The 14,097-nt window shown below is 36.1% G+C and overlaps 2 protein-coding genes across 4 annotated transcripts in view; one reads left to right on the top strand and one right to left on the bottom strand.

The window, feature by feature from the left end:
* LOC123681177 overlaps positions 1–2,832 on the top strand; it is a 61,414-nt gene extending 58,582 nt beyond the window's left edge. Inside the window, exons 7-8 of one of the 3 annotated variants that reach the window (XM_045619415.1) lie at positions 1,191–1,302; positions 2,590–2,832. In XM_045619415.1, the coding sequence (XP_045475371.1) occupies positions 1,191–1,302; positions 2,590–2,729 (252 nt within the window). In that variant the 3' untranslated portion in view covers positions 2,730–2,832. Of the gene's footprint in view, positions 1–1,190; positions 1,303–2,589 lie in introns of those variants that run through there. The other 2 variants (XM_045619416.1, XM_045619418.1) reach the window with 2 other exon arrangements.
* LOC123681176 overlaps positions 2,740–14,097 on the bottom strand; it is a 70,772-nt gene continuing 59,414 nt past the window's right edge. The window contains exons 6-10 of the mRNA XM_045619414.1: positions 10,639–10,792; positions 6,844–6,932; positions 4,836–4,956; positions 4,272–4,451; positions 2,740–4,209 (exon numbers count right to left, since the gene is read on the bottom strand). Of these exons, the coding sequence (XP_045475370.1) occupies positions 2,829–4,209; positions 4,272–4,451; positions 4,836–4,956; positions 6,844–6,932; positions 10,639–10,792 (1,925 nt within the window). The 3' untranslated portion in view covers positions 2,740–2,828. The remainder of the gene's footprint in view (positions 4,210–4,271; positions 4,452–4,835; positions 4,957–6,843; positions 6,933–10,638; positions 10,793–14,097) is intronic.

A 14,097-nucleotide genomic window follows, 5' to 3' on the forward strand; every position in this document is an offset into this window, starting at 1 on the left:
AGAGCCAAATTTGGAATACCATGAATGTCCAGAGTTTTATCGACAATTCTCTCACGATGAGATGACGCCTTATCGTCCAAAAATAAGGAATTTGACCCAATAGCAGCATAAAAAAGGATGATATTGACAACAATTTGCTCTATATAAATTTGCGCCACCAACCATCCAACCAACCTGTACGTCTTATGAAATAAATGCCTACCCGAACAGGAATTGTTCCACCTCTGAACTGAACGGATGAACTTCCTGGATCGATCTGCGATATCTGGCACCAGAGGATGGCTCCATACCTGAACACGTCGACTATACCATAACCGTCCATATCTCGACTCATCTGTGAACAATACAGACCTCCATCGATTAACTCCTCGAAGTTTTCGATGAACTAAATCCAAACTAAAATACCAGAGGCGTTCAAAAGCCGTTGTATGATTCGACAAATACTCCCTACTGGTAGACACAGTCAGAAACCCATTTTGGACATCCACTCCTCGGTCTTTTGTCACATTTCCAGTTTCTCGAAATCGATGGACGAGTCTGGAAACTACGCTTCCACTAACTTGAAGGAAATTTGCAATATTTCTCTGATTACGTTTCGCCTCGATAATACCAATAGCTCTATTGGCTTCATCCACACTATTTTTACGTCTAGGCATTATTGTAAAACAAATTTTCAGAGTTAGGATCAAAATTGATTATAAGAACGTGAAACAATAACTGACATGAATTTGCCTGAAACTGAAGAAGTCTTGAAACGGGGAGCCAAAAAAACTATTCAGGTATAAGAAAGTCAAAAATGTATTTCTCATAAATTAACATTTGGTGGACATGAATCGGCAACTTTTGAAATGGACCCAGATTTTTTTAACTTTCTTATCTTTTGTGGAGCAGCTCATTCATTGAAGCTCTGTTCCTGAATGATTCTGAGTGTTATAAACTAAGATGTAATTTATTTTTGGGGGGAAGAGCTCATAGATCTATAGGCTTCATGTTTCGGGCATTTTAGTTTGAATAACTTTATGTCCAGCTTTGTTATGAAAAATTATGCAGGATGACACATCTGAGAGAGTTGCTGGCTCAAATATTTCTGACTGTTCTTCTGTAATTCTATATTTGATCTTATGCAAAATGACATTTTAGTTATATTCTGATCAGAAAATTTTGAATTGATTAAATAAGAATTTTGATAGTTCCAGGACTTGAATCCAATCAAAGCTGTCAATAGAATAGTGAGGAACACAGGGATCGCACCTTCAGGAAAAATAACTTCAGATTATGAATCTTCCACCGTATATACCAAAGGTAGGTCAATCATCATCAGATGTCTTGGTCAGAGCCTTTTCCGATGATCCCTTTTAAGATAGAGGAAGGGGTTTCAGCTAGGTGAAAGTCCCGTACGAATCCAGCAGCAAATTTAACATCTTTCATGGCCCGTTGCTAGAGAAGGCATTAGCTTTCCCCCTGCCTCAGGGCAAAAAAAAAGGTCAATTGTATTTGGGTGTTATCAGTCTCACTTGAGGTGTAGAATAAAATGAAAATTACTTACCTCAATATATTAAGGAAAATACTACTATTCGTATCTGCGAGATTCATAAGATATCCCTCTAAAAAATCATAAAAATTTCATTTTTGGAAATGACATTTACCAGAACTCGTTTTGTTGTGCTTACGCATCAGAATTCATTCCATATCACGAAAATATATCCATTGGACCTAATTCGAACACTAATGAATTTTAATTAATTTATTTCCATCGAATGCAGTTGGCTGTTAAACTGACTAATGAGGATTTTATGCTTTGAATAAATTAAGGGTTATTTTGCATGAAAATTAGAATATTTGTCGGCATATACACCCAACACCTCTTTAAATTATGAGGATTGGGGGTTATGGAATGTTTATTATTTTTATTAATGAATCGTTCAAGGAAAAACTTTTTTCAAACTCCCTGAAATTCTCAGAAAATATAATTGCTATTTAGAATATTCGGATGGAATCGCATATTCCTAAAACTCGATTTATCCTTATATAGCACGCGAATATCATTCATGAAATTTGAGGAAAAACTCAAAAATTGAATTTGCCGATATTTTTACTTGGAGTGATGATATAAATGAATTTATATCTGCAATGGCACTGAATAAAATATTTTTTACCGCAAAAGCCATTGGCATCAATTATTTCAAATTTTTAAATACCATAACTGGTTTGAATCTGTTCTTAAGCATTCGTTTCATGAATCATTTTGTTCCTTATTACTATTGTAATATATCGATATCAAACGATTTGATTTGATCTGGCCGAGGAAGAATTCGTGGTTAAATCCAATTCTGTACATCCATCCATCCGTAAATACGATAAGTCTCGAACGCAAATCTAGAAATTTTCAAGTGCTAGTCTCTAATACCTAAGTTCAATAATAGCCAAAGTCCACATTATTTTCGATCATATGGAAATTGAAATTTCATTGCTCTGATATTTTCAAATCTAATGGTGCGTTCGAATTGAAATTTTTTGCTCAATAAAAGGAAATAATTAAGCAAAGATTAAAAAAAAAGCTCAGTTTTTTTTCATATGGGAAATTTTCAGACGAAGAACCTACATACATCAAACAACTGAAAGAATTACGATGGGGTCATTTCAAGCACATTCAACAAGAGGTGAAGAGGCTAGAGGATTTGGAGAGGTTTCTGGATCACTGCGCTAACTCAGATATCATCACACCCTGAAACGGTGAAGTTTTTCAATAACAATTTATATTGTAAAATTTTGTCACAGGTTATTTACAAAGTTTCTAAATATAATCTTTTAAATAAATATAAATAAAACTAATTATTATTATTGCTTGAGCTTTCGAATGACAGCGGTATGTATTTTGTCTTAGGGGTCCCTTCAAACACTGGCAAATCGATGTAGATGCCATTGGTTTTGTCGTTTTCTCCACTCGACGTTTCTAGGGACCTCTTCAACGATTCTTCTGGCTTCTTTGTGGGTTCTATTTCTTTCGGCATCTCGACTGGTATTGGCACTTTCGAAGAATCATGTCTGGCTTTTCTAGGAGTTTCCCTAGTTGTAAAGTTCAACATAGGTTTGAACGCTATGTCTGGAAAAACAAACTCAAATTTCTCGCCTTTTTTATAGATTTTTTGTATGTGGGTATATGGAGTGGTGAGTTTAGATTCCTCACTTTTGAGATCTGTCGTGTTGATTTTGGGTGGTGGATCGAAACGTTTAGTCTTATTGGTCGTTTCTCTGTTTTGAATCTGGACAGATGCTGACGGTTTTGGTACCTCTTCGTCGTAAGATAAAGGTACGTATTTTGGTTTTGCTTTGGGTTTGGGTGCTATGATCTCTGAGATGAATTTGGGGGTGTAGGTGCTGACCAAAGGAAGGATCGTTTCTCTGGCGTATTTTTCAGCCTGCTCGAACATCCTGGCCAACCTCCTTGGTAAGAATTGAACAGTTGTCACGATTGCTTCTATCGGATTTTCTGGAGGTGGAATATTCATTCCTAAATTGCCGGTGTTGCTTTCTTGTCGTTTCTTCTTGTCGTTTTTCTCGTCAACGATCATGTTTTGAGGAGGATTCCAGGCAATTTCGTCTTCGATATCGTAAAAATTATACTGGATTTCTTTCCGATCGTTGGCCAGTTTGTTGATGAAATCGTTCTTGAAGATGGGATCGGATTTTGTCGCTCGACTTTTCGATGTGGTTGCTCGTAAAATCGGCTCGGTTATTTCTGGTTTCTGTTTGTCTGGGTTGTGCGATCTGGCGTTCTTCATCGACTGGGGCTTGAGTATCGGCTCTACGATTTCCCGGACGATTTCCGACTCGTTATCGTTATTTCCGCCAATCTTGATGATTCGCGTGTTCAGTGCCCTACCGGATTCGTTGAGCTCGTTATCTATCACGTTATTCTCCCTCTCCCTGTTCCAAGGTATGTGCAAGAAATCTATCGCGTCTCTGAACATCGAGGAATACTTGTCTGGTTGGAATCTTTTCTTGGTCTCCTCATGACTAGTTTTAGAAGCTTGGGGTGGGATGAAATTGCTCGTATCTGGAGGGTAAGAGGTGTTATTGGTGTCGAAAACATTGTTTTTGGTTTCTTCGTAGTAGACGTCTTTAGGCACGTTACATTCTCCTGGGTAAAGCGGTAGGGTAACAGGAATACCTGAGTCTAGTACTAAGTTTTTCTTGCACACTGATGATCTGTAAAAAGGAAGTTCGAATACATTAAGTATTACAATGTAAATTGGAAAAAAATCTCTTACATTTTACCGAAGCTGTCGCTCAGGGTGACTTTGTCCATTCTCCATTGTGTTAAACCGGAAGATAACCAACCGCTGTAAGCGGTGTAAAGAACTTGGATTGCTGTAGGTTCTGCTAGAATGGGATGAGGTACGAGGATTTTCGAAATAGATTGACCCAGGACCATTTCTTCATCTTCTTTCCTACGGAATATCTGTCAATTATATTTTTTATCTACTGTATCAACAATTCAATATAGGCAATTAATGAATGCATGAATTTCAGTCCTATTATTTAATTATTGGAGTGGACCATTCTAATTTGACAATTTTCAGAAAATACAAAATGACACTAACAGAAATAGAAGAAAAAACAATTATAACCGTAACTGATTAGTTGTTCATTGAAATTGAAGTTTTATGATTTCTTTGTTTTACTATCAATACGATTGGATATTGATGATTTGAGAATTATATTTTGTAATTTATTTCAAGAAGGTTCTACGAATGGTAGTATTGATGTGAATTCATTTTAATTGAAACACAAATCTTCAATATACCTGTACTTATGTTTATTTTTACACTCACCTTGTTAGGACGAAGGTTTCATTCAGTAGCGTATCACCAATGAGAGTGATCTGTATTTTTCCATAGCTGACCAAATTGACTGGAGTGGTTGATGTTTCAAGTTTGACATGATACTGGTGCGCTAATAGTAAAGGAGAAATGAAGATTAATTTTAAATGCAATTTATCACATTCTTCATTCCAACAAGACAGCTTAGAATAGGATAATTCCGTTTATAATAATATAACTCATTTTAGGATAGGTACTTCAGTCTAGGACAATTTTATTAAGGAAACTTTGGAATAAGACAATTTAGAAAAAGAAAGGATATAATAGAATATACAGGGTGTCTACTTTAACAAGTACAAAACTTCAAGGCGAGATTTTACTTGCGATTTTCAACAAAAATGTCATATAACACATGGTCAGAATATTGACGGTATTTCTTCAATTCAACATTTTGTGTAAAAACGTTATTATTATAAAGTTATCCTTGACGCCTCATCAAAATTGTTCAATCATCAAAGCAAAAAATTTTCTTTTCAGCAGAAACTACCCCATTTAGTGATATCTCGAATGACATATCAATTTTGATACTTGTTTTCTGCCTCAATATCATGGCTTATATGATAACAACGAAAAGTAATGAATAATTTAAACATGATTTTCCTCCATTTTGAAGCCCTTAATGATTGAATCAGTTGTTTGCTCTGATATTGGAGTTACTCTTACCAGAACAGTCAATTTATCTGTCGAGTCAAACGAATGAACTACATTTTATTAGTACATATTATAAGAAAGAAGTTAAGAGAGAGGACAAAATTCTGAAAAAACTCGCTTAAATAATTGTGGTCTTGGTGGCCATCTTACTGGACTATATCTTCAAATCGATTGCCTCTGGAAAACAGACAAAACGTAAGTTTCAAATGGATGACTACCCAGCTCATAATAGCTGGACTGTAAGGACCAACTGAATGAATATTTCGGAAAACAATGGATTGGAAGGTATGGTCCAGTAAGATCTCGTCTTGATGTTTTGGAATTTTAAAAATAGACACTTTGTCCAGATAATTCAGATCAGAGTACATTAGTTTAGGATACTGCAGTTTAGGACAATTTGTTTTGGGATCGATTGAAATATGGCAGTTTAGGAAAAAAAACATCTAAATGGGACAGCTCAGATAGGAGAACTTCAGTTTAAGATAAATTAATTTAGAACACCTTAATTCAGAATAGTTCTGGAATCAGGATAAGTCGGTTCAGTTCAGGACACATCAGTTCAAGATAATTTTATTAACGACAGTAAAGGAATATTTAATTCGGAATAATTTAAATTAAGGACATTTCAATTCAGGCACTGAAGTGTAGGAACATTCAATTCAGAACAAAAGGACAATTCAGTTCAGGATAAATTCAAATAGGCCAGAACCATTTAGATTCAGTTGAGCCTGACTTGATCCTGTTATGGGAATCTGATACAGTGGTTCCAAAAATAAATCATTAGCAATACTGGAAAATTTCACTAGAACCACATCATTTCCCTAACAAGTTATTATCACCTGTTCAATTGCATGAGGTACAGACAATTCAAGAATTGAATTGATGTCATAGATCTTGTGATTTCACATCGGCAACATCTACCATCTATTTGTGGTCATCTTCATCTGCATATTTGTCACCCAAAGCAACGAACTTTTTGGTTACCTGCTGTAGCTTGAGACTGAATAGAGACCAGGTTAGCGATATATTTTCCCCAATGAACTCCAATGTTTTCCTCAACAATACTTCTTGACTAAATCTTCAAATATCCCAACTTTTTACGTCGGAAATCTTCTCAGTTCCATTGTAACTATTCCTTCTCCCAATGCTGTGCGTGTAAACCTCCAAGGATTTCAGTTTCGAGTGGTGGAACGATAAGAGCATTAAAACAATAAATCTAATATATCAGGACGAAACGTCTACTCAGATCCACCGTAAAAGCGTTTCACAATATTCATAAATATTTTATCCCTATTGTAAAGATACTTACCACAGAAGGGTTCCTCATCCCTCGTTATAAGATACAGCTGTCCTCGTCCTTTAGACCTATCAGCGTAATAGCCCATATTTCCACATTTTCTGAAAATCAAACCGGAGGCATATTTTTAGCTACCGTGTTTCTTTATGGAAATCACATCGTTTTATTCGTATATGTAGAAGAATAGAACGCCTGGTTATTGCTTCGAATGGTGGTATTATGGATTTGAATGATAATGAATGGCTTATGGTTTCAATGGGATGATGTATTTGAAAAAAAAATTGCTAATGATCCTGTAGGATATTTCGAGTCCTGAAATAGAGCTCGAGGTCTCTAGTTGTAGAAGAGATAATAACGTTATTTGAGGCCATACTCGTACTGAATGATCAGTTATAAGAAGTGCTTTTCAGCCAACGTTAGGAGCTCACTTGTACTGTTCCAGTAAACAGCCCTCGCGTTACCTTCTCCTTTCCCTTGACGCACACCCTGCATTTGCAGGGCTTCAAGTCCTGACAGGTGTGAGGGAGAAAGAAGACCATTACTTAGCATAAAGTACGAGACAGCTGGGTTGTTTACGTTCAATTCGACAGTTTCGTTTTGGCGCGTTCCACTCATAGCAAGGGCTCGAAGCTCTAGTGCGCCGAGCCCCGGGATGATACGCACCTGACTGGAAAGCAGCTAAGGTAACTTTATATAATTTAACATTTCTATCTCTTTCCCTTCAAAAGTAGGAAACACTGTGCCACTGGACTCATAGGCGTACATACATAGGCGAACAACTTTGCTTCCGCCGTTTTTTTTCAGAAATTAGAGGCTTCATTGTAAACAATGGGTTACACATTTATGATTCAAAGTATTGTCTATTGCTGACCACTACCTGCTTCCATCTTTCGGGCTGCGTACGAATCCCGCGTTGAGAAAACTGGGAATCTTATGAAGTGATCCACGAATCGATCCAATTTTTCACTTCTTCATAAGACCGGAAGTGCTGGTCAGCCAGGCAGTGTGCCATTAATCGGAACGAGTAATAGTCCGAGGAAGCAACGTCTGGAAAATAAGGCAGGTGTGATTGTTTTTATTTTTTAATTTTGTGCTTCAATCTCAAGAATCTGCGGCTGAGTCTCATCGATTGCTCTCAAATACCTAAAGTGAGGCAGCTAGTAGTGAAATAAAGTGCCGAGAGTGGTTTCAACGCTTCAAGAACAGCGACTTCGATGTCGAAGACCAGCATAGCGGTTGATGAAGGCTCGTGTCAAACACAGCAGGAATTGCCAGGATCATTAAGAGTGACGTAACAAGCCATTGCAAAACGCCTGAAAGTATTGGGAATTATTCAGAAACAAGGAATTGAGTGCCATACGAGTTGAAGCCGAGATATGTTGAACGGCGTTTGTTTGCTTGTGAACAGCTGCTTGCAAGGAAAAGACGGAAGAGATTTCTGCATCGCATTGTGACTGAAGACGAAAAATTAGTTCATTATGATAATCCTGAGCGCAGAAAATCATGGGGATATATCGGCCATGCTTCCAGGTCAACGGTCAAACCGAATATTGACGGTTTGTAGGTCATGCTCAGTATTTGGTGGAACAAGCTCGACGTAGTGTATTATGAGTTGTTTAAACCACCAGAAATGAAAACGTTGAAATGCAAAGTCCTACCCTACCTGCCTCCACTTGTTGATTGATAAATGGCACACGAGCTGGCTGACCAGCACTTCCAGTCTTATGAAGAAGTGAAAAATTGGATTGATTCGTGGATCGCTTCAAAAGATGACCAGTTTTTTCAACGCGGGATTCGCACACTGCCCGAAAGATGGGAGAAAGTGGTGACCAGCGATAGACAATACTTTGAATTATAAATGTACAACCAGTTTTTTACAATAAAGCCTCGAATTTCGGGAAAAAACGGCGGAAGCAAAATTGTACGCCTATGTAGTTTCCTATGTTCAAAACTTTTTTGAACTATGGAATATGCCTATTCTACTTAGAAAATGTCTACTATGTGGTTTACTTTTTTTATTATTGTGAAATTGAAGTAGCAGAATGATAAAGTGTATTTAAGTCCAGGAACTGGAAAATATTTCCACTCCTAACCTGAGTTCGATTATACAGGGTGGCCACTTTTTCAATGGGATTGTATTGGTAACTTTTAAACCATAAGAGTTAGAAGGTCGGTCAAATGGAGAAAAAGTTGCATGCATAGAAGCATTATCAAGCAGTTCAAACAAATCGAGATTATCAGGGCCGGTTATTGAGATATCATAATAAAAGTAAATTCTGTCATTTTGATTTTTCTTTTTTTCCCACTTTATTTAAAATATTATCAAAAAATCTTACAGAAATTTTTTATTCGACAATAAATAGTTCTCAATTTGACGTAATCAGATTTCGTATCCAACGTTTCGTGCTCTCTGGGCCACCCTCAACCTAATTTTTTTCAATACGGACCTCTATATTTTATGACACTTTTCGAAATAACTTTTAACGCTGAATTCAACGATATATCATACAATGTCATTCAAAGTTGATTTTCAGGTGATTTTGACCCTTATCCAATTTTCTTTGGGTCGTATCTGTAGTGAATGCAATTTATCAAAAACTGCTGTTAATAAAATAGTCAAGAGACGTGAATACAATGATTTTAAATTTGAATACCAAGCCTTGCAAAACTTATATCGTAATGATATCAAAATAAAGTTCAATTCTGGAACAAATGACAAATCCAACAATAGTGATTTCTCGCGAGAAGATTGAGAATGTATTGGAAGGTATTCAAGAAGACGAAATAACCAAATGTATAAGAAGTATGGGTGCCAGAACCGTTAAGTGCATTTTACAAAATGGTGGACATTTCGAACACTTACTTCATTCATTTTCATTTACTTTCGAATAATCATTCGATATTTCTTTCATTAAATGATAATTTGTTTAATTATTATGAATTGAAATATGTGAATAATTATTACTTGCTTCTTGATTTGATTCTGATATGTTCCATTAAGTTCAAGATGAGTAAGTTGATTTCCTCATCGAAATGTATTGCTTGTTGTTAATTAAACTAAAGGTACCGAAATGTAGTACAGATCCGACCCAAAGAAATTTGGATAAGGGTCAAAATCACCTGAAAATCAACTTTGAATGACATTGTATGATATATCGTTGAATTCAGCGTTAAAAGTTATTTCGAAAAGTGTCATAAAATATACAGGTCCGTATTGAAAAAAATGAGGTTGAGGGTGGCCCAGAGAGCACGAAACGTTGGATACGAAATCTGATTACGTCAAATTGAGAACAATTGACTGTCGAATAAGAAATTCCTGTAAAATTTTTTGATAATATTCGAGATAAAGTGGGAAAAAAAAATCAAAATGACAGAATTTACTTTTTTTATGATATCTCAATAACCGGCCCTGATAATCTCGATTTGTTTGAACTGCTTGATAATGCTTCTATGAATGCAACTTTTTCTTCATTTGACTGACCTTCTTACTCTTATGGTTTGAAAGTTACCAATACAATCCCATTGAAAAAGTGGCCAGCCTGTATATTCAATGTAAATGTTTGATGTTTTCACCATCTTTGTTCTCGATAAAATATTCGCATTAATGGTAAGGTATTATATTAAATCATTTTGACTAGGCAGTAATGTTTTCCCTTCTGAATTCTATTCCGAACAGTACCCTTGTTCGAATGTCCCAAGGCCATCTTTTCCAACCCACCATGCCGGTATATATTTTCCTTTATAGGGTTATTTATCATTCGGATGACCCTACGTTTCTCTTCTTCCGTGAAATGAAAAGATGTTTACCTTTCGTCCGTACAAGGAAAACATTTTCCTGCCAGAAAGTCTTCGTAGGAATCACAAGGAAACGCTGGAAAATGGCATCTTGGCGAGACCGAATCCGTGAAAAACTTATAAGCCCTTCTGTGGTTGCAGAGCGATCTTCCCTCGACGGCAGATGCTGAAAGTAATATCCACTTGAGTTTATTCCGTGGAATAAAAATTCATACCTGCAAAATTTTACGGAAACTTTGATTATTTCAATAAGTTTGCTGAGATTGCTTTTGGATGAGTTTAGGAGCTAATTCGATATTTGAATGTGAAAATATTCCCTTCAAATTGACGCTTCAAGTTTGAAGTAAAATGAGGAAAATACAACGTGGAGTCAGTTGCTTTTGAGTGCTCGTTCATTCATGTGCAAATTGCACCATTTGGGACCACGTAACTATATATGAGGTATCCAAGGGTGCAATTGGGGTATGAATAAACGAGCGTTCAAAAGCTCTGGATTCCACATCAGCGCCATCCTTATTTTTCTTTAGATCTTATCTTATGGAATCTAGTTCGAGTTGTACAGCCAGCTCGCCAACTATGTCATTTATTTATTTATTTATTTATTCATAACAAGAACATATACAGGTAAATTAATACCTAAAACAATGTCCACTAATTAACATTGATGTACAGAAGTGCAAATACCTACATAGAAACAAAAAAAAGAACGAAATTTTGATATTCAATTGAACAATTTTTATCCTTCATAACTACTTGTGATCTTTCTTTAAAAAAGGGAAAGTGCAAATACCTACATAGAAACAAAAAAAAAGAGAGAAAGAACAAAATTTTGATATTCAATTAAACAATTTTTATCCTGCATAATACTTGTGATCTTTCTTTGAAAAAAGGAAAAAGATCATTCAGCGAAAATAAACAAAAAAAACAATCAATTAAGTAGAGATACCTCTGAAGTGGTTACCCAAACATCTTTTGACATATTCGTGTCTGTGACCAATTACATCCACTAGATCCTTGAAACTATTACAACGACCAAGCATTCTAATAATAGGGGAATTCCTGGAGCTGTTAGTATGCCTCAAAGGCAAGACGAAGGTTTCCAGCTGTTTGAATCTCCTCGAAGGAGCATGAAAGTTGATTCGCGATAAGAGTGACGATGATTCCAATGTCATGGTTGTTTTAGTAAATTCTGCTTTTTTCATATCGAAAACACTTAATTCTCAATACCATATGGCCACCGTTTTCTTCGCGTGAAGAATTTGCATTATGCCTTGCGAATTTCGACAGAAATAATATGAAAAACCAAAGTTATGATTTATTGATCGTGCTTTTCAATTTTTATGGGAAGGGTTGATACAAGGGGAGGTTTGATACACGTTCAAATTTCTCGCCTCGGTTCTTCAAAGAAGGCGTAATCGCGTGCAGTGTCTCTATGAGTGTGGAAAAAGTCTCAGTTAAAATCTAACAACGATCGCGTCACGAACAAGAGTTGTTAGGCTTAAAATATGTCTTCTTAATAAAGGGTGTTTTTTTTTAGAGCTATAGAACTTTAAATTGCAATAAAACAACGATGAATTATTCGATTGACATGAATTTTATTTATCCGCAAGATAATCTTGTGACATTACATTTTAAATATAATTTTTGGCATATGACCGCCACGGCTGGCTCGGATGTAGTCCAATCTGGACGTCCAATTTTCGAAGACTTTTTCCAACATTTGTGGCCGTATATCGGCAATAACACGGCGAACGTTGTCTTCCAAATGGTCAAGGGTTTGTGGCTTATCCGCATAGACCAATGACTTTACATAGCCACACAGAAAGTAGTCTAGCGGTGTTAAATCACAAGATCTTGGAGGCCAATTAACAGATCCAAAACGTGAAATTAGACGGTCACCAAACGTGTCTCTCAATAAATCGAATGGGGCACGAGCTATGTGGCATGTTGCGCCGTCTTGTTGGAACTACAGCTCCTGGACATCATGGTTGTTCAATTCAGGAATGAAAAAGTTAGTTATCATGGCTCTTTACCGATCACCATTGACTGTAAAGTTCTGGCCATCATCGTTTTTGAAGAAGTACGGACCAATGATTCCACCAGCCCATAAAGCGCACCAAACAGTCAGTTTTTCTGGATGTAACGGTGTTTCGACATACACTTGAGGATAAGCTTCACTCCAAATGCAGCAGTTTTGTTTGTTGACGTAACCATTCAACCAGAAGTGCGCTTCATCGCTAAACAAAATTCGCTTATGAAAATCGGGAACAACGGCAATCTCATTTTGGGCCAAATTGCACTATTTGCAAGCGTTGTTCAGGCGTGAGTCTATTCATGATGCCAAACCAAACTGAGAATAAATCACTTGACAGCTGTTAAATCGATCGCCATCTTGAACAGTAATGCCAATTTAAAGTTATATACCTCGAAAAAAAACACCCTATATTTGATGTGAGAATTTGCGTACAAACTCAAGGCTTTATCTCTTTATCAACTGAAACTAAAGAGCTTCATTACTTTATTCTTGATGCGCATTTCATTGAGAACATATACGCCAGTAGTACAGATCTTCTATCGAATATCATATTATATTCACGTCCTATATTTTCTAAATTTGTTCTCTAGGGAGGTTTGATACAGTAAATCTCACCTCAAGAGAAAAGTTTTAAACAAAAATGCAAAAACAAAAAAAGTGACTTGGATCCTGAGGACGAAAATGAAAAAAATCCATCTTTTGATGAACGACGAAAATAATGAATTGTAGTTGATGCAATCTGGATCATCATCTTCATCAGAAAATGGAGTACTATTCAGCCTGTGCAAGAGTCAGTATTAAAATAAAAATGTTTACTTGCGAATTATGTAGGAATTAGGTAGTGTTATGGTAATAAAATATTAATTTATTATTATTGCTTGTACCTTTTATTTCTTATTGTATCAATCCTCCCTTTAAATGTATCAAGCCTCCCATCTATAGGGAGGTTTGAGACACTTTGCACCGACAATTTCAAGAACTCATAATCAAGGCTGAAATTTCCATTTTCAGCAATTGAATACTGCTAAACGTTTAAGCGATGTCCTTAAATTTCACTCTGACATAAATGGATTGGTAAATGTTAAACACAAATTTTTTTAATGACAATTTTGTAAAAAATGTATCAACCCTCCTCAGTCTTCCCTATTATAAGACTATTTGCGGTTTGGACCATAAATGTACAGGGTTTTTATCAGAAAATCATGCACTTGGACAACTGAAATGCATCAAAGCTCAAGATTTTCAAATAAGAACCTATAAATTTCATTTTTTTCAGTCAGTTTTACGTATAAACAGTGGGGAGGTCATTTGAGCAAACCCTATACCCGAAATGATTACTGAAATGAGTTATCGAGGAAGAACTTGAAATGAGTAAAAACCACAATTTAAATTGTGTGGAGTAGCCAGTGACTTCCGGAAAACATTGAAAAAAATTC

Source organism: Harmonia axyridis, chromosome 5, assembly GCF_914767665.1.
Source record: "Harmonia axyridis chromosome 5, icHarAxyr1.1, whole genome shotgun sequence".
In the NCBI taxonomy this organism is placed as follows: domain Eukaryota; kingdom Metazoa; phylum Arthropoda; class Insecta; order Coleoptera; family Coccinellidae; genus Harmonia; species Harmonia axyridis.